Below are 27,179 nucleotides of genomic sequence, written 5' to 3'. Positions count from 1 at the left end.
GGTGCCTCATTGCTTTCAATGCTCTCTGGCTCATTGCTCTTTCCACACTGTTTAGTAGCTGGCTGTAATTCTGTATTTCAGAAAATTCCTTCTAACTTCAGGCAATTTCAGAATGATTGCAGCATGCAGTGAGTATAGGTTTTGTGAAGGTGGGGGAAAAAATCTGAATTAATCTATCTGCACATATGATTCCTATCAGACACCTCATTAAAATCAAAACTAAAAAAACCCTAAAAAATAAAACCTAAAAGTAGCCTTTTAATCATCTACATGACTAAGCTCTCATTTGTCTTAGCCAGCACACAAATAACCAGAAGCTAATGAAATACAAATACTTCAAACAAAGTCAATGTTTTCTTAAAATTTCATCCTGAAGCCTAAGTGAATTTATTTCTCTCTTTTTTTTTTTTCCTTTTTTTTTTTTGGTAAATCCTTTCTGATGTGAGTTCATGTCCATCAACACATACGGAGAAATCTCTAGTTACTAAGTAAATATGTTACTACAGGCAACATGTTCACATCTGTAACAGGTACAAACAAACACAACTGATAGGAATAATGCAATCAATAAAATAGTTTCCAAAAATCCCGGGACCGTTTATCTTAATATCAGATCTGAGTGCTTTCAATTAGATGCAGATCTGTTCTGGTATTTCACATCTTTGCCAGCATGTCAGGTAATTGCCTCCCAAGCAACTCCACCAACCAGGCTTTCTCAGTTGCAGCCTGAAAGATGCTCACTTTACTAAAATAATCATTCAAATATATTTTTAAAACCAATACTGTAACATAATAGTGAGTTTCCTAGCTTTTTGTTACCTGCTGCCTTGTTTTGTACGCAGCAGACAAAAACATGGTTGTGTGAAGTTTCTTGCTGGATACAGCTGAAAATCTTGATTAGTAATTACTACTCATCCGGCATCTGCACTTTATTACCATAAACCATTATGCTCATCTCTCATAGGGTAAGCAAATGTGAGCCAGAGTTACAGCTAATTTACAAGAAAAGAACCCAAATCACACTACCTTTCACCTCCCAGGCATGGTGCATGCTTATGTGCTTCCTTGAATCAGAACCACAGGTTGCTGAGAAACGCCACTGTGCCTTAAAAAGAGTCATAGTGTGTCACCCCAGAATTACAACAGATGTTTGACACTGGCTTTTACACAAGAGGAGTGTGGATGAGATCTGTTCATAAAAGTCTGTGGAAGGTTTGGGGGTCTATCTAGATGAAATGCACTGTGTAAATATGTCGTTATCATCAGTATGCTTCTGTCTTAGATAATCTTATGGTAAAGTGGAACCTATGAAAACTGCTTAACTTTCTGTAATTAAACCAATATTAGTATAATCATGTTTCACCATGACAAAATATTACTGGAGACAAAGGAAGACCTTAACCATTGCTTGCAATAGGTCTTACAAAAAAAAAAAAAAACAACAAACAACATACTGATAAAAGTGATAGCTTTTTCTACTTCTGTGATATTTTTCCTTTCATGAAGGTATGTTGCAAAATAAACACTATTCTTCATTGTGTTCTAAAAATGTCTGCTTTGAACTATTTAAACTATTTTAATCACTCACTTTTTCATCAGCATAAATAAAATTTGCTCACTGACCCATGTATTTCTTATCTGAGTGAACTGAGCTACTTCTCCCAGATCATTTAGTGCAGGTTAGCCAGGCTTTGTGAGCAGCGTATAATGATATGCAAACTAAAACCATAACTATGTCAATTTAAGGTCAGAAAGGCCTATTTGTGGTTATTATGGAAATCAGTTTAAATGCGAGGTGGCTAAACAATGCGTCTTTGCGTACTGGCTCAGCAAAAAACCACAAACAACCTGCCAACATCTGCTTTTTGAAGTGTCAGATAACATTATTTCCAGGATGACATCAAGGGCCTTCATTGGCTATGCATAAGGTCAGTGAATATTAACTTCATTTACACTTGGCTGAGAATTGGCTGGTGCCAACAATAGAGGTTTAGATCCTCTGCTGAGCAGGGTTAAAAACTGACAGAAAGCTGCCATTGAGGAAGATGGATGATCGTACTAGCTGACCCTATTCCTCCCCAAGTGTCACAGCTTCGGCCTCTTTTCTGTCTCCACAACAAAAGACCCTCTCTGAGCTTCCCAGTGGCCTTCAGCTTTATTGGTGCTAACAGGCCCAGACATTTTCATCGATTAGATTCTCTACCTCTTAAACACAAGAGCTTGCCCTCTCTGGCTAGCCAAACCTTGGCACAGATGTCTTTTTTTGTAATTGCTTCTCTGCTGTCTGTTGGGAAGGATGCAATCGGACAGGCGAACATCATGTCAACACAGAAAATGCTTCACCATTTATCTCAGTTTCCCAATGGCATTTCAAGGAAAGTGATACGTTGTTTGTCTGGGAGGGGGGGGGTTAACCCTTCAGGAGATCCAAGTGTCTATAAATGCAGAAAAAGAAGCTGCTGTAAAATTGCTGTAATAAAATTCTAGTGCAGTTATCCTACACTTAGTTCACAAACAATCATTTAGGTTTTTCCAATCCAACTATTTGAAACACACATCTCTAAATGCACACAAATTAGTTTAGTGTTGTTACTGTGTATGCTTCTACATCAGATCCTCAAGGGGCTTTCAGTCAAGTTCAAAGTATTCATTTTATAAATAATAAGGCCTGAATAGTTAATAATGTAAACATCTGTAGAATTTCCAGTCTCTTTAAATCTGAGGTCACAAACTTAATAAAAATCACAAAAATACATTAGGAGCTTAAATGGATTAGAACATATCTATTACACAGAATGAAAGCAATCAGACATCTTTTAACATTTGAATGGCAGAATGACTGGAGAAAGGATATAAAGGAAATGTAACAGAGCTGTATAAAACACTGGGGTTGAAGAAAAACAAATCTGATGTTCTTTTATCTTTTTTTTTTTTTCTTAACATCTGCTACTGGACATTACTGGCAAGAAAGTAATGGCTTTGACAAGCCACTTGTTTGATCCAATACAGCAATTCCTGTCTTTCTGCATGCACCATGGAAACTCCCAGCCTCCTATAACAATTTCTATAATTTCCCCAGATTCCGGGCTGTGCTGCACATGTTCTGTTCCAGACTAATTGTGCAAAGCCACCCTCAAGGGCCTTATAGCTAGTCAGAGGACTAGTCTCCCACTGAGGTGCAATCAACAGGATCATAAGAACCCTTGCTCTGCCTAACACAGGTTTGTAGCCAGAAGCGAAGGAGAATGGATTAAACACCCCTATTAAAACCCATGGCTCAAGTTATCTAGCAGAGACTGGCATGAATCTCAGAACTAAGGATGATCTAAAAACCATGCATATAAAAAAACACATGGAAAAAAAAACATACAAGGGGGGATTTAAAACTGATTTTTCACTGAGCTATGGGGTTTGCAGTAAATAATACAGAGCAAATACCTCAAATATTGAGGTAGAAATGACAAATACAGGGGAGGTCACAAAGGTGAGGGAAAAAATGTAATCCGACCTGGAAATCCAGCCTATAAAGGTGAATGGAAGTATCAGCCACCCAAACTACCTGTCTGCCATGACGTCATGTGGCAAGATGGGTCAAATTATTTCAGTTTTCCAATAATAGTTGTAGTTATAGTTGAGGGATGGGGTTGGAGCAAGAGAGAGGTCAGCAAGTAAAACGGCAAACATCTTCTGCTAGGGGAGAGGGAAATACAGCATCATTTTCAAACTAGCTGGAATTGAGAAGGAAGTTTACTTCAGTCATAAAAACAGTAGAAAAGAAAACCCAGTCACAATTCAGTCATAAACTGAAAAGATGTATGATGAAAAAATATGCGTGAAAGTAACTGAGCTGATTTTTGAAAATACAGCAATACATATATTTCTTGGAATGAGATGTTTATTGCATCCAGCCTACCACAATATAATATAATGCAACTGGGCGACTCTACACCAAGACTCATGATGGCTTTTTTTTTTTCCCTTTTTTTACACTACTGGTAGGGAATATTGCCACAGTAATGAGGAAAACACACATTTTTCATATTTGTAGTAACCCTATTAAACAAACTGCTTTTAGCAAGGGCTGCAAGACTGGGCCCTTGCTCTTTGTGCTAATAACAGATGGTTACGACATGGGGCCAATTCCTGTTTTTCTTACTCTCACAAGTAGTCCCAAGGGACTAATTATTTTTTATTTTTTACCAAAAAAAAGCAAGCAAGATTTTACCCAAGGGAAAAGAAACAGTTTTGTAGCAAAAATGTTTGTGGTCCCCTTTTCCACTGGGTAAAGTAAGAAGCTCTGCCTCTTTGTTGCACCCTGTGAGCCCCAAGGGAAGGGTTAAGGAACTCCAGTTGCAGGTACTTGGAAGGGAGAGGGGGAACTGGCACATAAGTATGAAATGATGACAGCTCTCAGCAGATTTCCCCAATATGCTTCAGAAACTGCTATCAGAGATGGAGATTGGCAAGGGATCCCCAGCAGCACGCTGCTTCCATCTGGACTGGGTGGAACTATACTGTCTCCCAAAGCAGAGAGCTATAAGGATTTTAGAGAGGACAAGACAGACCCATTTGTTAACCTACAGAGATGTGTAACACAACATAGGATTTTTTAACTCATGGATAATCACAAGAAAGGGGCTTCAGACAGAAGATTCTCTCATTTTCTATCACCTTCATTAACAGCCCTCCATCTATTCTAGTTAACAAATCCAAGTCAACCATGAAAAACTTGTAAGCATATTCTGAAAATTAAAATTAATTATGAGAAATAAATATCTGTGAAGCAGGTGTTTATCATAAGCTGAAGGTGACCAGACTGTTCACCTCTACAGGAAAGCATCATCTCTCTGTAACAGCCTTACTGCCTATAAACCACCATACTGTGGTTCTTTAGCTGTTATCACTGTTGTATCATCAGGTGCCCACCACAAGAAGCAGGAGGAACTGAGCTACTGTTCCCATGGGGAATAGGCTGCTCAGCCTAGGACAAGTGTAATTTGTATGTGACACACAAAGGGCCTGTCATATCCTCCTTGAAAATGAAGGTGTGAGGGTGCCAGAAGCTGAGTCTTCATTTCAGAGTATAAATTCACTACTGATTCAAGGAATTGGAGACAACTGGTATGATTGCAGATATTTAAAACTCAATTCTGAAGAGACTGTAGAAATTGCAAGACTGAAAAGCCTCTTCCATCTCTGTATTTCAATGTAATACAAATTAGGGTTTGGAGATTTTCTTCCTCATACAAAAGAAATTACATTATATACATCCAAAAATCTAATTTCAACCTGAATGCTTAAGCACCTTAGCCCCTCACTGCTAGAAACAGCATAATGACAATATCCATATTTACCTGACCAAACTAAACTCTTCTTCACTGATGATCACAGTGCTAGAAAGATCAGGTTAACTTAAAAATCAAATGAATAGAGGATACACTGAAGGATATCCTCCCTTTAGAAAGACAGTCCAAGCAAAAAATCTTTTTTGTGTAGGTGGAGCTGATCTATAATGTTTTTATGTATTCAGATGACCTGAGCAGCCTGTTTGTGTGTAGTCCCAGAACACGTCCATTAATCAATGTCAACATTCTTCCAAGGCTCACTTTGACTGGCAACTCACAGTCAGTTATCTCCTGAATGTTAATTAAAAATGAATACCCTTGTCACTGCTTAAATACACAAAATGTCTTTAAACAGTCAACTTTTAAAAATGGGAGTTGTTCTGTGAGAACAGGGTTTGTACTTTTATTTTGTCCTTGCACTTAAGGAGAGAAATAAAATTCATCATTTAAAGACTGCAGAGAATTTGTACTATCAATATATGTGCTTTATTTTCTAAAAAACCCCTCACCTCTATTTGTGTCATGCAATTTTGAATCTTATGTTTCCGGATACATGGTTTTTACAACAGTGGTACACAATACAATGACTGTGTAGCTCTACCTATGACAGAAAATCTTTAAGATAAAAATCAAACTTAGGCATGTCATTGTGTCCTCCTCTGTCACACTCACCCAGGAAAAAGAGAGAGTGTTATTAAAAAATGTTCTTTCTCTCCCTTGCTATTGGAATTAACTAGCCCTAATTCCACTCGCAAGACCTTTTTAATAACAGGCCAAATAGAGACTTACTTCAACTGACAAAATAAAGCAGACAGACAAGCATACACATAGAAAAGCCAAAGAATTGCCCTTTTTAATCAGAAAATTAAGTGATATGCAACTAATGATAAGTGATGTGAACAGAAGAGAGTCACAGATCACAGACTGAATATTCTTTTCAGTCTGCACTGTGTGATGATTTTCAACCCTGCTTATGATTTTAAGCACATGATACTTTCACACTTTCCAGAAGCAAGCTGCAGATTAAATCTGGCTGAGACTTCCATAGGTGAGATAATTAGGAGACAATGTGGAGCCTTGGGATTTCCAAACAGTTGAAAGAAAGTCCATTTTCTTTAGGGATCATTTGGTGGAACATTATGAATACTTTTATTTCTAACTAGGGTCAAGAAAAATTGCCCAAAACAATGTGACAATTACAATATACTCAAGAAATGAAATAATTAATGTTAATTTTTACTGAAGAGCTACTGGTACAAAACAAATCTTTTCAGTAAGTTGGACAAAAATGAAAACGGAGAGTTACCTAATTTATTTTCTGTGCAAATAATTTGACCAAGAAAAAATACATTGCTGTTTTGAAATAGGAGAAATAAAAAATCCAATATTCAATGTTTTGTTTCAGCTAAGAAGCTGTATCATGGGCCTGATCCAACACAATCAAATCATAAGAATACTCTCTCTTCAGTAGGATTCCAGTCACATTCCAAAATTATCTCTATGCAGCAATACAAAAAAAAAAAAAAAATTAAATCAGTTTTATGCAATCTCTCTTTCCAATTATATTTTCTGATTTGATATTTTAAGACATCAAACAAAACTATCCTGTAACAGAAACAAGAAAAAATCTGAATGTGTCTCATTTTAATTTGACGTAGAAACGTATCACCTGTATAAACAAACAAAAAATCAGTAGAATGTCTTTTCTAGTTCTGTCATTCACTTTAGAAATATATACATATATATATATTGCAAATAAATTGTTAAAGACAAATATATGTTAACATTTTGGAACATGAGAGGTATGTGCGTATATATACATATGTTTATATATACATATATATATTTTTATATATGAGAAACCTCATAACCTAAGAGACTGGAACCCATCACTCCACATGAATGGTTGTAACTACTAGACCATGAGAAGAACAAGTTTCAGAAGGGGCTAATAAAACCTTCCAGCAGTGACTGCATGTTGGTTAATTGGCGTTCCCTACTTTCAGCAAGAAATTCAACTTCAAATTCTCCTCAATAAAAAAAAATAATTGACCTAAGTCTGGAAAACTTGTGTTGAATGAGATCATGTAAATATGATCAGTGATCAGTGTGACACGTTGCCCACTCAGACCATGTTCCACAGACAAATTTTTGAACATGTAATTTGTTCCAGCACCAACAGAGCTGAGCTGTTTGGCACACAAACTGCCTGACTTTTAGGAATACAATATACTTTACACTGAAAATTTAAATTGCCAGCATTCATCAAGCATTTTCATGGTAGCTAAGCAAGGGCTCCAAGATTTTAAATTAGAGATTTAATTAGATTCTCACACCAACTATGTCCCTCTGTGGACGGAAGTGGATTTATTCAAACAGGCAACTCATAGACACTCATAAAATGTTTCATTTGTTCTGAAAATTGAACCATTCAATATTTTAACGTAAGAAAGGATGGTTCATCCAGGAAGTTCAAATAATACTTTTTACTACTCATAAATGAAGACTTGCTATTAAGCTGAGAAACTGAGGGATTTAGAGAGTTTGAGGCCACAAGTAGTACTACCTTTTCAGGTGAAGCGGTTCAGGTCATTAATCCAAGCTACAGGCAACTCCTGAGTTTTTCCTTGATGGCCCATCCACTCGGTTTAGAACTTAAAACATCCTATCCTTCCTCTACACAGGGGGTTAGACTTCTACAGAGAAACATACACATGTACACTGTGTCATAAGACTAGACCATAAGGTTATGATGCATGGTCATTTGATAAAGACAAGCTCTATCAAGCATCAGGGGTAACATGATGTTATTCTTATCACATTAACAGGATTCTTGCTATTAAGTTCCAGGGCTTTTCATCAGAGAAGAGTGATAGGACAAGGGGTAACAGTTTTAAACTGAGAGAGGAGAGATGTAAGTTACATATTAGGAAGAAATTATTTACTCTAAGGGTGGTGAGGAACTGGAATGGGTTGCCCAGGGAGGCTGCTGGTGCCTCATCCCTGGGGATTTTTAAGGCCAGGTTAGACGAGGTTTTGTGCAACCTGATCTAGTGGTAGGGTTCCCTGCTCAAAGCAGGGGGGTTGGAACTTGATGATCTTTAAGGTCCCTTCCAACCTTAATGATTCTATGATTCTATGATGATGCCCAAGCCTGCAGTCCTACAGATAGTGTTAGGCATCACTTCCTTAAAACAGTCATAACTACTGAAGTAAATAAATGTTTACACTTTCTACACCATATTTACTTATGGTAATACTATCTGAATTTTTTTGTTCAAAACAAACAAAAAATCAGTAGTCAAACAGCAAGCCAGGGCTCTGGACTTGCACTAGCTTCTTAAAACTGAACTAACTAATTTCACAATTACAGCAAGAAATAATCCTTGCATTTATGTATATTAAATACATTGCAAAATAACAGTAATTATATTCTTAATCATGTACTTCCTTTCTACCCATCAATCACACACACTTGAGGTATGTCAGGTGTCCAGGAAATACTAATAATTACAGTTAATTAGGTTTTTATTACAAAAATGCTTGATACTATTATTGCAGGAGAACTGTATCTTGCCAAGTGTCACATGTAACTAATTCAAACCATAAAAATTAAGAAGTTAAAGTATCAATTTACCTTGGCTAAAAACCTTAATGTTTCTTACAGATGTGAGCAACTTTAACCTTCTTAGGATAGGCAGCAGGGCCACCCAGCTAAATAAAGCTACACAGGTACATTCATTGACAGGATCAGTACTCTTAAGACATATAATAATTGAGCCCAATTCTTATCTCAGACAAGTTTCATACTTGGTTGCCTTTGCTACTCTGAATTATTCTTATAAATTAGCTTAATATTAAGCAAAACTCCCAAAAATGCATATAGCTTCTAAAAATTAATATTTTTTTTGCTAAAAGGAAAATATCTTCTGAAAGGAGAAAAACAGAAGCCAGGGAAAAAACATTAAATTTTGAACAGTCACTCTCCATTATGTTGGCATGTTGTGTTTAGCAGGGAGACCTGATGAAGTCAGAAACAGCTGTGAATACAAAAGTACACAAGAATACTCCTTTGCCAGAGACATCAGATATAACCAGAGAACAAGAAAAGCAAGACAAGATTCCCACAGAAAAGAAAGCTTTTACTGTGAAGTGTCAACTAGGGTAGTATTCACTTTCACATATAACATTTTTCATTAATATTAGGTACTAGAGAACTCAATGACAGATACAGAGAAAAGAAATATTAGAAAATGCACAGGGATAAAAGCTTCTCTAAGTAAGGAGATGACTGTTCCTAAAACTGTTATATTTGCTGTTGCGGCTGTTTTCTCAATAATTCAAGGTGCTGGAAGAAATTAGATACATCATCCTGTAAAAAGAAGCTACTTTTTACGAAATTAAAATTAGCAATGCTGAATTAAACACTGAACCTGCTTTTTTGCCCCCTTTTTATTTTTATTTTTTTTGCTTGATGCCACAACATTCTGTGAAGGTTTACAGTAGCAAACGTTTACATATTTTTCCTGTCATGTGAACCGTATTTGGCTTTTAATGAGCTCCCTGAACATACTTTTCTAATTCTTTCAAGGAACCCCCTTATAAATTGTTTTATTCCTAACTTGGTTCCAGCCTTAAGTTTTTTATTAACAAAGGAGTATTTATAATATTTCTAAAGGGGGAGGGGGGGAAACAACACAATTAAACTATGTGTATTGCGTACACTTCAAAAGATCAATTTTTTTTGGTAGATATTAATTTAAAAATGTTTTACTTGTTTTCCATTTCAAATGTGTCAATCTACAAGCTGTACCCATTGTTTTTAATAACTGAAGCAGCACTGCAGACAGAACTTACACAGTATGGGAAAAAAACAAGTCAAGAAGGAACAATTAAATTTTATACTGTAGTTCAAGTGGTAATAGCATGATATTAAATTAAAACCCACATAAAGAGCAAACTATCTCCATAGTTTCCCAAGGAAAAACACAAAGATCATGGAATCATAGAATGGTTTGGGTTGGAAGGGACCTTAAAGATCATCTAGTTCCAAACCCCCCTGCATGGGCAGGGACACCTCCCACTAGACCAGGTTGCTCAAAGACCCATCCAGCTTGGCCTTGAAAACTTCCAGGGAGTGTTCAAGAGAGGAGGGCATCCACAACCTCCCTGGGCAACCCGTGCCAGTGTCTTACCACCCTCACAGAGAAGAATTTCTTCCTAATGTCTAACATAAATCTATCCTCTTTCAGTTTACAACCATTACCCCTTGTCCTATTGCTCATTGCCCTTGTAAACAGTTCCTCCCCAGCTTTCGTATAGGCCCTTTTCAGGTACTTGGAAAGTGCTATAAGGTCTCCCCAGAACCTTCTCTTCTCCAGGCTGAACCACCCCAACTCTCTCAGCCCATCTTCATAAGAGACTTGCTACAGCCCTCTTTATAGCCCTCCTCTAAGCTCCATGTCCTTCTATTGTGGGGGCTCCAAAGCTGGACATAGTACTTGAGGTGGAGTCTCATGAGAGAAGAGTAGAGAGGGAGAATCTTCTCTATTGTCCTGCTTCTTTTGATGCAGCCAAGGACACCGTTGGCTGTCTGGGCTGCAAGCGCACACTGCTGGCTCATGTTGAGCTTCTCATCAATCAACATCCCCAAGTCCTTCTGAAGGCAGCTCTCAATCCACTCTCTGCCCAGCCTCTATTTGTGCTTGGCATTTCCCTGGCCCAGGTGCAGGACCTTGCACTTGGCCCTACTGAACTTCATGAGGTTGGCATGGGCACACATCTCAAGCCTGTCAAGGTTCCTCTGGATGGAATCCCTTCCCTCCAGCGTATCAGGCACTCCACACAGCTTGGTGCCATCAGCAAATTTTTTGAGGGTGTACTCAATTTTACTGTCCATATAATCAACAAAAATGTTGAAGATATTCTTAAAGATTCAATACTGCTTAATATAGCAACTGTTGGGGAGATAGAGGGCAAATATTTTCATGATAACAGAGAAAGTTGGGCATGCAGCAAAATTCAAAAGCTAACATTTTGCTCACATAATTTTCATTGTCTTTCAACTTCAGTACCAAACACAGCTCTCTCTCTGTGGTAGTCCAACTTCTTGAACAACTTCCACTTTACACCTTTGCTTAAGGCTCCTTGTTTTCAGAGAACAATTTATATTTTGAACTGCAGCTTGCTTGAACAACATTGAACAGCATTTCACATCCATATAATACATCTTACAGATACATAAAGTAGATAAGTTAAACACTTGAACATGTTCCCCTCTTTTTTGTGATCACTTCTTCCATTAAATGATCTCTACTTTCAGTTTCTCTGTAATCTACTAACTCTCATTTTTTCAGTTTGTGGAACCTTGTTTTCTGGCTAGGGGGTGATTGTTTTGTTGTTTTGTTTTGCTCGCTTAAAAAGCTAACAGTCTTATTTAATGCAATGAATGTACACTTGAGATTCCCCTAACAAGATGACGTGTCACTTCTCCCATTTGTACTCAGAAATGAAAGAAAATGTAAATGTATTTTTAGTGGCTTAATTCTCAGAGCTTGACAGAAACCCTGGGTGGGGGACAGGAAACTAAAAAAACAAACAACAACAAAAACAACACCAGAGTTTCCAAGCAAGCTAGTTACTTTTTCATCTAGGAAAATATTTTATATTTAGAAAATTATATAAAGCTGTTACATGCCTACTGCACCTTTCACAAAGGTTATCTGGGCATAAGAGTTTGTTTCAGAAGCAAGATGTATGGTTTTGGGCAATGGACTTGACACAGGAGATTCCATTTCTAAATATGAACTAAAGCTTCACTTAGAATAAACAGAAGATAGACTTTATGGCTAAGGAGTTAACAGCCCAGCTGCTGAGCAACTACAGCTAATTCAGCAGTGGCATCCCAGACCTGTAAAAAGACAGTTTTAGTGCTTCCTCTGTAACTAAAGGAGAAATTACTAGGATTGTGTTAGACTTCATTTCTGGCTTTGTTTTGATTTCAAAATTTGTGCACAGCAGTGAATCTGAAAAAAAAAAAAAAAAGGAATTCTAAAAAAGAAGTGCAACTATGTTAGTTTAAGGAACAGATATTCAGCAAAGTTCTAGCAAAATGCAAAATTAGAATTAATTCCTGGAGACAGAATGTGGGAAGATAAATAGGGTGGGTAGGCGTGGAGGAAGGCAGAGAGCATGGAGAAGGGAAAGAGCTCTGCGTCCAACAGCATTAACCAACAATATCAGTTCTAGGATCTGGGCTCCTGATTGCCCACCTGCATGTGCTATTTCACTCCTGTCAGCTCTTCTGGAGCTAAACAACTGGTTCATTGAAAACTAAACATTTTAGTAGCTCTGCAGTGAATTAATTTTAGGAATCACTCTGATGGCATTATGGATGAGAAGTAGCTGGTTTCAACTGACTTCACCACTTGATCACTTTAACTTAACATCACCTTGCTTCTCACGTATCTTTGTGTCACACTTGAAAGAGGATGCTGTATCACCAAAACTACCATGGCCTATTATCGCATTAATCAAACTAATTCAGACACTTCAGGCAAAGGAACACTACAAAAAAATAATTGTATCTTAGGGTCAAAAGGCAACACAGACGAGACTGGGGAAAAGGGCTATGAAGCATGAAGGCACCAGTTTCTTCAGGTGGTGGCTAGCCCCAACCACTGAGAACACAAGCTGTTTTTTATTATTAAATTTGGAAACCATTCTTCAAAGAGGATATATTTAACAGTGGACATAGCTCCTCTGCTCTTCTGTGTTGACACATCCAAAAGACTGAAGAACATGAAAAAAGTAGGTCAAGAAACCCTAAAGACTTAGGGAGATCGATAAATTTGGGAAAATAATCCTCTTTATGAACACTAGAGTTCTAAAAGAAAGACAAAGCAAAAACATGTATCTTTTTACCCCATCTCTCTGACAGTAAGGGCAGTTAGAAGTCTCCAGGGTGAAACAGACAAGAGAACTTTCTAGAAAATCCAGAGGGGGCTGGAAGCAGAAATCACAACTCTGCATTTCATAGTTGAAAGACATTGAGTATTCTTGACCATCTAGCTAGAAAATCTTACTTTCCCATAAAAGTATTTTTGAACCTGGCTAGAATCCTTTGGAAAGATATTTACATAATTTTATTCTTTTTTTTTTTTTTTTAATCAAATAGTTCCTATGCAGCTGTTCCTGGGACCCAGTATCAGATCACATTGACCTTTCTTTAAAAAGGGACAGAAAAATTATTTAATATTTTAGGGGATTAAAAGAGAAAGAGGAAGACATTCTCCTGTTGAACTTTCATTGCCTTCAGAGAAAACGACAGGACTCAGATATCCTCATTCTCTGCTCTGGTTCAATTTGCTAAGAATAATTACATTCTCTTCCCTAGAGTAATTTTGGAGGCAAATGAAAGACAGGTAACTCTCCTTTGAAAAAGGAAACCTTTAGACTCTTGCTGATACAAATGCCATTGAGAAAGTTTTCTACTGTTTTTCCCTTACTTCACAATGCAAAACATTTTCAAGTCGAAAACGCAGAAATGTCAACATAGGTTACTCAAGCTGCAGGTCACCCACAGCTTTTAGGACACGTTACCTCAGTTAACTCTACATCCAATTCACAATATGTGCAACTTGGGCTTTTTAGAAGCATGTTAACATTTTTTTAATTATAACTTAATCCCACTTCCCCCCTTTATTCATTGACCTCTACTAGTAAATTTGTGGCACATCAGCTCCTAAGTGGAGTAATACTAAAAAAAACCAAACCAAACAAACAAAAATAAATAATGAAACAAATTTTAAAAAAACCAAACTAATGTACTTTAACAAAATTTGCCAAGCATAAGGCAAATTTGGTTTCTGGAATCTGTTAGCAAGTTTTCAGAAAGTCAAGATATAAAAGTTTGTCCCAAGAAGAAAAAAAAGAAGGAACAGATGAAGCTGGCAGTCTGGCACAGCATACAGCACATCGACAAAGTCCGGAAAGAAAGCCTGTATCTCCCTTTTTTCCACACCAAGAGAAAATGTACAAATAAGCTATAATCCTCTCCCTATTTTGGGACCAATAAAACAACTGTTAATGCATATGATATTATAAAAAGTTTAACAGTAATATGCACCCATTTGGCTTTTGCTAGAAATCTGAATTTTTTTACTTGGTGCCAAATCATCTATGTAATTTCTCAGTTCAGTCATATTAAGAGATGCTTCCTACCTTGTGAAATATCACTCTACTACTCCGACTGAATAAATGTAATTTGCTCCCTTTCTACCCCCAACTAACATGAAACAGATGGAAAATACATTACACTAGAAGTTTTCAAATAATTATTTTCTCCTTCAAATATCCATCGCTGATCACACTGTAGTCCTTACAAGCACAGCAGATCAACTGGACTCCCCTGTGAGAAAAAAAATGGATCTATTGGGATCTATTGGGAGTCTGTTACAGTTAGGGAGAATTTTATTGGGTTTTTGTGGTTGGGGCTTTTTTTGTCACAAGAGATGCAATACATGACGTTGGAAGAACTAAATATTTCCAAGTACCTGTCTGGTACCTTTGCTAGGCACATTTCAAGACAATCCTTTAAAATGCACAACTTCCACACCTGAGCCTAGTGCCACACAGCAGACATACAATCAGCACTGAATCTGCAATTCAAAGTTTGGACGTTTACCTAGTCTCCTCATGTCTGTTTCACCCAGCTTAAAGATTTTCTTAAATTGACAATTAAGAGCTCTCGGGAATTCCCCTCTCTCATGTATGTTACTGTGATAGTTCACTGAGGTAGCACCGACTCCTTGGCAAGAAGTAGTAAGTGTACATCCAAATAAACCCCAAACATCAATTCAGCTTGGAAGATCTAGCACCACTGAAGAAAGACATCAGAGCTCAGCTTCCTGGCTATGTGTTTCACTATTTATTATTGTTTTCTTCTTTATCCTTCCCAGCATTACCAACTACTTGCTTTCACGCAACAAATATAACAAAAAAACTTTCGGCAACACATCCAGTGCAGAGTTGTGTATAAAACAACATTCACTTGTTTTACTATCTGACCCAAATAAATGTCACACACAGGAGAGAAGCCATATGCAAAAGGAATACATTCTTCAATCACAGCCAGCCAATCAAGCCAGTGTTACACAAATGAAAATCCCTACTGAGTTACAGCCTGAAGACCTACGTGGAACTACAGTACGGCCATCTACTCCTATCTTTGCTACAATGCAGCCAGGCAAGGTATTATTCTGTATTTTTAAAAGACCTTCCTATTGTGTTAATTCATCTGAGCTAGCAAGTGTGACAGAGGAATCACAGGCTTCTGCCCATTCTGACAGCACACAATGCTTTCTGCACTGAAAGAAGTCACACAGCATGCCAGGTACAAAGTATTCGCAGAAGTGAGCCCTCAGACAGGGCTATAAAAGCTCTGGGTTAAGGAAGCACACACTAGCTTGCTTCTGCTTGATCTGCTACACAGCTTGACAGTAACAGATAGCCAGTTGCATTAGTGTCAATGTTCAGATAAGTTTCTCTCAATATCTGTCACAAAAAACAGACGCAGTACCAGTGTACCAGCCGTATTATCGGTCACTACATAGTTGATCATACTTAATAACATCCCCAAGCACAGACAAGGCTAACAACTATCACAGACAGCAATTACTATTGCACACCACAGTCACCCAGATCCTTCTGACTGGGATTCTGAGCCTGCCTCCCACCTTTTCCCTCTCAAATACGTTAACTTGCCTCAATATGGAGCCAAAGTTTGTTTTGAAACTCAACAGGTTCACTGAAAGAAAAGAGAAAAAATACGAGAAATGATCCTCTGGACCATTTCCAGAGTAGTGCATTCTCTCAGCAACTGCTTTGGAAGCAAGCCAAAAATGGGAAGCATTCTTGCAAATAAGCACACTACTACACTTGAGTACAAGTTATCATTTAATTCTTTTGTCAACATCAGCAGTTAGAAATTAAGAAGCCTGTTTAATAAACAGGTTACTTGAATTCCAGTTACCCAACACCAATTTATTTTCTATGCATCCCACCACAACTCACTGAGCTCCCGTACCCCACCCACTTCCCAACATACACTGCTTTCTTTTTTGGATACTTTCTCTCCTTTACTGAAATTCAAATAAAATTAGTATATTAATTAAATCAAACATTACTAGGTCTGTAATCAAGAACAAGTTAACCAAGGAAAGGAAAAAAGTCCGTTGCTCAAAAAAAACCAAAACATTCAAAAACCTCAAAACATTTCTATGGGACACAGTGTTTAATATTTTTAATGGAGCTTTAATTTAGTCTACTGAATGGTTTTGTGGGTGCAGTTCTTCATATTACAATTACTCCTAATGAGATCACCCCCCACAGCATATGAGCTCTCATCCCCTCCCAACTGAACAATGAAAGATTTGTACAAGGCTACAAAGGATTCAGATCAACTCCACTCACTTCACCTTGTACCAAATTTCATGATAAAAACTCATCAAGAATACAATTGGCTTTTTTCCTGAGGACAGACTATTCATAACTAGATATATTTATTTTTCTTTTAGGATGCTTGTAATGCTCTGTAGGAGATTTTGAAGTCCTCACACAGACACCCTGGACTCAGTGACTGCTGTCAGATTTGGTTTTGAGATTCTGTAGGTTTCTCCTCTTCAGAGATTTGTGGGATTTTTTTCCAGTTTTTGACAACATTTCTCACCAACAAATGCCTGCCTAACTTACAGCAAAAATACAATAATACATAACCCCATGTGTCATAACAAAAATTATAGACCTTTTGAAAATACCTGTCTTCAAACAAACTGCCTGTTCTCTTTATTTTACTGTAAGCAAAGAAATATTCTTTCTCACACTAAGCAGAAGTGTCCTACACATGCAGCCCCAGTGACAGCAAGGCTAAGAGTTAAGTATTACTCTAACGAGCTAGGTAACTGAATCAGTCTTAATCAGAAAGTACAATTCAGTAGTCCCTGATTTGCAAGTATTTTCAGCTAATCACCATGATTCCACTGAAAGCCAAAAACTGAGTCAGTTTTATGCAAAAAAAGATACTGTAGATAGGAAAACATACTATACTCTTGAAACTTGATATTCTATTTGAAAGATCAAAAATTATACTCTTTGTTCTGAATTTGTACGCACTTATGACACAAACCTCTGCCTCAGGTTTCATTGTGCATGTATTCTTCCAATTACTAACCACACCTCATTCTTTCTCAGTTTTAGTTTCCTTGTAATTTTGTCACAGAGCATGTGAAAGAACAAACTGTTTAACTATTCATATCTGATATTATTAATATAATGTTCTGTCATAGGTATGACTTGCTCAGCAAGTAACATAACGATAACCAGTTTAAAATGTTAATCCTGAATCTATGCTTCATACAACTTTACATTTTCTTGTTTAAATTTTAAAATGCAGTACACAACTGCTGATTTCCATATCCAGAAGAGCTGACTGCTTTGGATTAGCCAGTGTGAAGTTTACAGATTGGGATCCAAAAGCTTGAAAAGTACACCAACGATGTATGTCTCTCAAATTACAAAAAAATTAAAATGCTGGTAGAACATAATGTACATAATAAAACAAGTTGCATGTTTACTTACGTTCACATGTGTCTCCTTTTTGCTGGTATCCTGCTTTGCAGATACATTTTCCAATAGGCACTAACCATTCTCCCTCTGCGCTGCAGTGCATCTTCGGCGAGTTCTCCGCCTCCTCCTCTGCACTGCTGACACAAGTTCCTCGTACTTCAACTAAAGAGGAAAACTCTGAGCCAGTCACTGTGTCAGGAAAAATAGCTAAGTTCTCAATGATGGACCAGCACTTCTTGTAGTAGACTTTGACAGAGACCAAAGCAATACAGGCCCCTACATCCTGAAATGCAAGGTAGAATCCTTTTTTGGACAAAGGTCCAATTTCTCTCACCTCTGTGTTAAGTTTCATTTTTCTCTCCCCAAGATCACCCTGGGTAAAACTTTCATCTGCTGCAATAGTGTCTATTTTTACATATTGGTTTTCTCGGATATTCCTGCCAATGTCGTAGTCTGTTTCATAATAATACAAGTTAAAAGTTTCTTTACAAGTCCCCAGAACTCCAGGAAGACTGTTACAATCCCTCAGAGTGAATTTCAGTTCTACAAAAATCCTTTGTGCATTGCTTTTTGCAATCCAGTTAGTCCGAAGCCAGTTGTTTTGGTTTGACTCCATCACCTGGCATACCTGGTATGTTCGTATTGGAGTGTAGTTTTCATCCAGTCCACTAATTTCTTCCCACTAAAACAATAACAAACAATTAGTAATACAAAACAAGTACACCACCAGATGTAACTATTGCGTAAATCTCCTTTTTTACAGTATGATTTCACATACACACACACAAAAAAAGAAAACATGGTTATGTTAAAATACTCTTAAGCACTCAAAGAAAATATGTATTAACACAGCTGCAGGCTCTTTCTCCCTCAACGTCTTTCATACCTAAAAGTAACTTCTAAAAATCATTGTCATGTCATGGGAACAGCTGTAAAGGGGAGGCTTCAGAGAACATTATTCAATGTACCAAGTTCTGATTACACTCTCAGCTCTCCCACATTTCATTAAGGTCACGACAGTTTTGGGTAAGCAAAGACCAGAAGGAGGGAGGCAGCTTCACTTCCAGAGAAACCTAAAATCAGTGAAAAGTCTTAGAAACTGAAATTGCCTACTTTTACAGTACATAAAACTTGTCTATATAAAACTTCCAGTTAAACTTTCAGTTGTACACAAAGCATGAGACCAGGTCGTGAAACTTGTGTCATATGATTTTCACTCCTATATGATGAAAGTTGCACAGAGAGGGAGGACTGGGGAAAATGGACAGCATTCAAAAACTGAAAGCAAGAAAACATTTTGGTTGTCCCTTTTTTGTTCAGTCCACTTTCTGTTCTACTTACAAACCAAAGAAGGCAAGCAGGAGCTCTTTGCCTCACGTTTTGTTCAGTGACTTGCATCCACGTTAAACGGAGCAAACTTCATTTACTTGAGAGTTCAAATGAACCATGAGATTACATACATAATTAAGGACAACCCACATGACTGAAAGTTCTCTGGTTCAAAGCCTCGTTTTTGTTGTTGTTCACTCTTTAGGATAACAACTCTGTAACTGACTGGTAAGCCTGTAACTGCCCCATAGTCTTTAAGTGCCTCTGGTGACGTGGGAATTTGCACCTTCAGCAACGGCAAACCTGGCACTGAAATCAACCAGGCAGATCTACGCAGATGCAACCAAAACAAGATCTGTCTCTCACTTTTTTTCACAGTTCTTGTAACAGTTAATTCACTGCAGAAATGGCAGCTGTAATAAATTGAGGGAGGGGGAGAGCTGAGCTACACTCACCCAACGATACAAGCATCCATGACTTCTACATACGGCACTTAGCCCTCTGGCCCTGTGTCAATAATGCACTTAAGCTCACGCTTAAGATCAATGACAGTACTTATGAGCTTAATGGTAAGCATCTGCTTAAGCGCTTTGTGGGACTAGCGTACACAGCACCTCTGCAGGACTGGAGCACCCGTTGACATTCCCTATGCTGGTAACCAAGCATGGAAGGCATTGGTTTTCCAGACTAGAAGCCATGCAGTATACAGTATTTTGCAAGCCTATTTGACAGCAAATTAGATCATTTTATGTTGATCTATTGCTCCAAGAAAAAGCAGATGTGGCTAAATTGACGCTGGAAGTTATCACCACAAGATACATCACGGCTGCAGATCCTGAAATGCACAGAAGCTGTAAATATCAAAGGCCTACAGTTTGCATAGATGTGGTATGTGTGGTATTACATATGCATATCGTATTAAATTATTGAAATATTTTATTAAATGCTCATGGAGTTAACTGAACTGATTGCATATGGAACTGTATTAAACTCAGAACAGAAAATGTTCTATCTTCATAATAGACTTATTAGATCTGAATCAGTAAGATTTCCCTCCCCCCAGAATAACTAGTTTTAACAAGGAAAGGAAACAGGGGCCCTGAATGGAGGCTTTTGGCTCTGTCACACAGAAGGAAAAAAATTGTAAAGTAAAACAAACAAAAAAAAAACACAAAAAAAACCCCACAAAGATGACAAAAAAGGCATGAAGCCTAAAATTTCATTGATTTTCGTGTTCTCCATTTCACACGAGATAGTGTCGGGAGTTTTTGTTTTGAGTTCAGTTTGGATTTTTTTTTTTTTGTCTTGTGTAAGCCATCATCCCTCAAAACACCAAACCAGATTCTGCGATGAGATAGTACAGTTAGATGACGTATCTGATCTTTGAAGTGAAAGTAACTCTAAGGCACCACACCACAGAATCTGGCTGCTCGGCTTTTGATGTGGACTGCGCCATCAAAACACATCCCCACCCACAAAGAAAAAAAACAACACAACCCAGAAAGCAAGACACAAAAAGAAAAAAAGAAAAAAAGAAAAAAGCACCACAAAACAAACTACATTTAACAAAATCAAACCATTTTTCATAATACAACACAAATGAGCCTGCTTGGAGTCAAAAGCCTGCTTCATGAGACTAGCTAACATCAGACAGACTCTTATGCTACAGTCAAGGAACACAACACAAAGCACTAAATTGAGATAGTAAATCCTACTTTACGTTATCCCTAGCATTAAACGCTTAAGGCTAGCTTTCCATACTTTCCCAAAGTCATGGAATATGATCTTCCTAAAAAATTAAGGAAATAGGACTTAAGATTCAATTCTGTAATCGCAGAGCTACTAGTCGACTGGTGTACCTGCTTCTCTGCAGTACTCTTCAGTATCAGTACTTCAGAATATGTTTTCACCTACACTATCTAAGGCCACGTTTCATTAAAGTCTTTCTAAAGTGATCAGTTCTGTGATAGCTTTTACAGCAAGAAAATTAAAATTTTCTTTGTCCTGCTGCAACATATGGTGACAGATGTGCAATTCTATCTGAACGTGTACTTGTTCAATTGGTTTCAATATATGGTATTTTAACTTCTTAGTTATCTTAACAATGTTTGAGATTACAGTTAGATGCAATGTTTGCAGCTGAATGAGGCATTTAATGAGGGTCTGGCTGACATATTCTGTACTGGAATGATGCAGAAGTTTCACTCCAGAAGATTTTCTGTGTTTATTCCATTAAGTTTTTATTGCATGGCAGAAAATTCAGTAATTAAAACTAGAAAAATAGTTATTTTCACAATTATTAAGATGGTGCTTCTATATTAATATACAGACAACTATTTCTGGTCATTAGTTTTGCTTCATTTTCATTCCTGATTGAAACTGGCTTCTACCTCTACAAGTTGCTTTCTACTATTTGTTGAGTTTTATTCTACTTTCATCTTTAAATATGTTGACAAGTGTAACATGTGTTGACATGTCTTTCATTATCTACAGGTTAGCCTAATATAATTGCCACCGAGCTAATCTTTCAAACACCTCTGGTAAAGGCTTCAATCAGTGCAAAACACTAATGCCAAGGTTATTAGCCATCATACATGTTGAGCTCACATTACATTCCTTCTGAAGTCCTTAGATTGGTTTCCAGTCTATGCTTGTATTGATTTTACGATCTTGCTTTTAAAGAAAGACACTTTCAGATTTTCATTCTTCTTATTTAAAGGATTTGTTACACTTTTATATCCCTACTCACACTTCACGCTCTTCTGGCTCCAGATTTCTTAATGCGCTGAAGATTAAGGGCCTGATTCTTGTTCTTGCAATGAGCTGCAATGGATTCAGCAAACCTGCTTCCATGGGTAAGAACCATTCTTTTACATTATGTTTTGTCAGACTGAGTTGAAGTAGGACTGAACTAAAGTAGAACAATATACCCATTATATCTTTTTGAAAATGTTCTTCCACAAGGCTTGAGGAAGGGTTTTTATACCTCTTTTAATTCAGACTGAAAGCAGCATTTCTCAACTTCACATATATAATAAATAAGACAATAACATTGCCGTTTCTAAACTTCTTGGGTTTTACAAAGATGTACTTAACAATGGTACATTTCATGGAGATTAATTTGTAAGCAAGCTGGAGGTGGCCTTAACCACATAATTTGTGCCTAGTTCTACGTATCAAGCTCCTTGAGACTCGGGGATGTCTCTAGTTTGGAATACCAGTTCAAACACATCTGCAGTATAAATGTTTTTATTTTAGAGCACTTCAATCTGTGCTATTCAATTACAAAGAAAACATCGTAAACAAATTTATGATCACCCATTATACAGAAAATGAAAAACAGATTTTTAGTAAGTTTCCACACAGAAGTAAATCTGCTGTTTCTAAGGATGAAAACATGATTTAAAATATGGTCTTACAAAGAGCTTTCTGGCACAGCACAAAAGATTACACTATGAAATATAAAGCTACCAAGAACATTTAGGTGAGTTTCTAAAGAGTATCTTCCTGTACATTTGTGCACTGTAACCTGATGCATGTTTCGTTCCATTCTAAAAATGAAAAACCCATAAACACTTGGTACAATTACTGAGAGAAATATGAGGGGAAGTTAGTTTAAAGCAAGCCTTTCAATTGGTTTGGTAAAGTAACTACTCATCTTTAGGAACTTCTTTTTTGCCTGGAGTACTTACCCCACTGGGAGGAGAGGAAATCCATTCCAACTCTGTCTGTTGTGCTTTAGAGTCCAGCAATATTACTAAAAAAGAAAAAAAATATAATTTTCACAGCTTGCTAAATATAACAAGTGGGAATAAAAAACTAAAGAATAAAGTCTGAATCTTAAGAAGTGATAAAATTTTTGTACAAGGTTATTTTGTTTTCATATTATTTTAAAAAAATCTGCAAACACAAATATGTATATACTTGTAAATTGATGATTGCATTATTATGTACCATACACATATAAACAGATATACATTAGTCTTTAAAATTTAATTGCTTAAATCAAAGTATCTTGTTATTTCTTAGTGCTCTGAAGTGTTACTAATCAGTCATTAAGATCCATGCTGCCTTCATCTCCTTTGTCAGAAGAAGGACATTTCCGATACGCTGTTTATTACAATAAGCTGAAAATAAACAAACACACACCAACATTTCAACACTTTTCCAAGCTGATTTAGACAGGACTAGTTATACCTTGCAGTTGCACTGTAAGAGCAATGGTCTTTTTGAGTTTGAAAGAAAAAAAAAAAACATGTCCCTTAGGTGATAAAGCTGCAATTCTATAAAGAAGTTACAACCAGGAATACAGAAAATAAAGGACTCTGCTATTACCTCACACTTTGCATACACAAAATATTACATACACAAAATCAGACTAATTGACTCTAACGTAATAGCTTAACTAAAATCTTCATGTCATTATATTCTAGTAACACTTCTATACAAAACGACATCAGTTCCAGTAGCACCGCAATTACTTTCAGCTAAAGGTAACCCTGTCTTCAAAACTGGTTAATCAGAGACTAACAAACCAACTCTTACATATTCTACAGTACCTACTGGAGGTTGCATTACTGATGTTCTGTTACCTCTAGACTTACATTTCCATATATGTTTTATATTTCATTTATAGTTACAAGCTTCTCTTTCAGCATATTATTATTAGTTTTTGTAGGACTTTCAAACGGTACATATGTTAATCTATGATGTCTGGGAAAAAAAAAAAAAGAAACAGAGAGAGAGTGAGAGAGAGAGAGACAGAGAGAGAGAGAGACAGAGAGAAAGAGAGAAAGAGAGAGAGAAAGAGAGAGAGAAAGAGAGAGAGAAAGAGAGAGAGAGAGAAAGAAAGAAAGAAAGAAAGAAAGAAAGAAAGAAAGAAAGAAAGAAAGAAAGAAAGAAAGAAAGAAAGAAAGAAAGAAAGAAAGAAAGAAAGAAAGAAAGAAAGAAAGAAAGAAAGAAAGAAAGAAAGAAAGAAAGAAAGAGAGAGAGAAAGAGAGAGAGAAAGAGAGAGAAAGAGAAAGAGAGAGAAAGAGAGAGAGAGAGAAAGAGAGAAAGAGAGAAAGAGAGAAAGAGAGAAAGAGAGAAAGAGAGAAAGAGAGAAAGAGAGAAAGAGAGAGAGAGAGAAAGAGAAAGAGAAAGAGAGAGAGAAAGAGAGAAAGAGAGAAAGAGAGAAAGAGAGAAAGAGAGAAAGAGAGAAAGAGAGAAAGAGAGAAAGAGAGAAAGAGAGAAAGAGAGAGAAAGAGAGAGAAAGAGAGAGAAAGAGAGAGAAAGAGAGAGAAAGAGAGAGAAAGAGAGAAAGAGAGAAAGAGAGAAAGGAGAGAGACAGAGAGAAGGAAAGAGAGAGAAAAGGGAGAGGGAAAGAGAGGGAAAGAGATGGGGAAAGAGAGAGGGAAAGACAAAAAGGAGGGAGAAAAGGGAGAGAGAAAAGGGAGAGAGAAAAGGGAGAGAGAAAAGGGAGAGAGAAAAGGGAGAGAGAAAAGGGAGAGAGAAAAGGGAGAGAGAAAAGGGAGAGTGAGAGCGAAAGAACAAGAGCAAAACAGACAGACAGACAGACAGACAGACAGACAGACAGAAAGAAAGAAAGAAAGAAAGAAAGAAAGAAAGAAAGAAAGAAAGAAAGAAAGAAAGAAAGAAAGAAAGAAAAATAATTTGTCATAAAACCTTCTTTCAAACAGCCAAAGCTGTCAAGTGATCAACCATGTATCTAGGTCTGATACACTTTGAAGATTCTTTCTTCAAAGCTGCACATTTAACTCTCTACTTCTATTTGATTAAACAGTGAAATTCCTAGTTTAAATCTATCCGGTATATATTTAGCTATAAAACTATTTATAACTTTATACATAACATTAAAGTGCTCATATTTCAATGCATGATTTAAGGCTATAACTTGAAGCAACTTTTGTCAGGTCTTTTGAAATTGTTTTAATTCTGGCTTTGGCCCTTTATCCTGGTATAACTTAAAATCTCAGTGACTTGTTAGAAAGATGAGATGACTAAAAAAGTTATTTAAAGGTTCAGACAGTAATATCTGGAATGTTAGCTGAACACAAAACAGTAGCTTCCAGGCCTGTATTCCAGTAATAAAGTAGAACTACTCATTAAGGAAGTTTGATAGCCTCTTTCTAGAAAGATTATCTACTTATTTCATTAAGCTTGAATTCAAGGGGCTTTACTTTGTAACACTCCCTATAGAAAAGCAGGTGGTGTTATGTGGTGGTTTGTCAAACGAGTATTTCTAATGGTCCTGGAATAAAGGTACCAGGGAATTTTAACCGTGTCAGCACCAGCACAAACCTCCCATGTATGCAATTAATTATACTTTTTATTTGGCACCAATTCTCCCTCACATAGCAACGGTTGGGCACATGCCAGCAATAAAAGACGTCAAACAAACAAACAAACAAAGCCCCGCTCTGCAAACACCACTCGCAAAGAAAACGCCGCGTTTCCGTGCGGCAACCGAAAGTTGCTGGGGAAGAGCCTTCCAAGCCCGCGGCTGGTGCGTGGCTCCCAGCCCGGCTTGTGCAGCGCTGAGAAGCAACGTGGAGGGGAGATGGCGCCGTGCTCCGCGCATCCCGCCGCAGCCGCGGGGGAATCCACAGCCACCCGCGAGCGCAGCACACCTTGATTCCCGGCGCGCTCCCTCCGCGGGGGCGCAACGAACCGCGCTCCGCGCCGGAGAGATACGCTGCTCGGGGCCCCTCTCCGCGGCGCATCGGAACTAGAGCGAAAGGAGGCTTAAAACCAGCGTGCGAAGCGCGGGGGCGGGGGAACGGGGCTCCGCAGGCCGCCGCGCAGGCGGGGAGCCGCGGCTGCGCACCCACGCCGAGCGCTGCACAGAGTTGCGCGCAGGCGGCCCCTCCACCGCTTGGAAGAGCGGGAGTTGGCGGCCGCGGTAGCGGCGGAGCGCCGGTACCGCGGCTGCCCCCCCCCCCCCAGCGTCGGGAAGGACCGCCCGGGACGGCAACCCTGGGACGGAGCCCCGAGGTGCCCGAGGCACGGGGCGGAGGAATAAAACACGTCCCCCCACCACCACTCCCGCCCCTCGGGGGAGCGGTTCGCAGCGCCCCCGCGTCTCCGTTCGCCCCGACGGTCCCAGCCACGGCGCTGGCAGAGGATTCCGCAGGTGACGCGGTCACCCTCTCGCTTGGAGATACAGACGAACCTTGCCCGGCTCCTCTCCCCCATCTCACAGAAGCTTTTATTTAGCTGCAGAGGGAAACGCAGAAAACTTTTCAGCCTCCCCCTCATCCCTCTTCCGTACGCCGGCGGGGTGCGGTGGGAAACCACGCGGGGCTACTGCTGCCGCCACCGGCTCTTCGGCGAGGCCGGGGGTGAAGCCGCAAAGTAACTTTTTTCTTTCCCCTCACTCTTCCACTGGAGTTTCCTGCGCTTGCAGCAGGTAGCCGCTATCAATCCTTGTCTGCCGCTCGCCCCCTCCTGACCCTCCTTTGGCTAGGTTGCTTTTCCCCAAACATACGCACATTATACACACACTTACACGCAAAGATGCGTATATATACGCATCCATACACTCACTACACACACACACACACACACACGAGGCAGACCACTGCCGGGAGGCACCCGCGCAGCCCCGACGGCGGCGCAATCTGCAGGGCAGAGCCGGGCAGGCAGGCAGGCAACCCGCACCCGCCCCGCCAGCCTCCCTGGCCCTTCTCCGCTCTTCACCCCACGGCCACTCATTAGTACTCGCCGTGTGGGGAGGTCTCTGCGTTTTACAGCCTCTCCACATAAACTTTCGAAATGCTGCTAAAGACAGGCTCTGTCTTCTTTCCCCCTCAAACCTCGCCATCGCCTTCTTCTCTTAAGGGCAGAGGACATTTTAATGGAGGGATAATTTTAAGCTCCAGC

General features: G+C 38.5%; 1 protein-coding gene across 5 annotated transcripts in view; it reads right to left on the bottom strand.

Moving 5' to 3' along the window:
* The window catches only part of EPHA7 (EPH receptor A7), a 164,514-nt gene that overhangs the window by 135,888 nt on the left and 1,447 nt on the right, over nt 1-27,179 (bottom strand). For all 5 annotated transcript variants that reach the window (XM_051614731.1, XM_051614732.1, XM_051614729.1 and 2 more), the window contains exons 2-3: nt 22,991-23,055; nt 17,982-18,651 (exon numbers count right to left, since the gene is read on the bottom strand). In XM_051614731.1, the coding sequence (XP_051470691.1) occupies nt 17,982-18,651; nt 22,991-23,055 (735 nt within the window). The remainder of the gene's footprint in view (nt 1-17,981; nt 18,652-22,990; nt 23,056-27,179) is intronic.

This window comes from Apus apus, chromosome 3, assembly GCF_020740795.1.
Source record: "Apus apus isolate bApuApu2 chromosome 3, bApuApu2.pri.cur, whole genome shotgun sequence".
Taxonomy (NCBI): domain Eukaryota; kingdom Metazoa; phylum Chordata; class Aves; order Apodiformes; family Apodidae; genus Apus; species Apus apus.
Note: the sequence above shows the minus strand (reverse complement) of the source record. Positions and strands in the feature narration are given on the sequence as shown.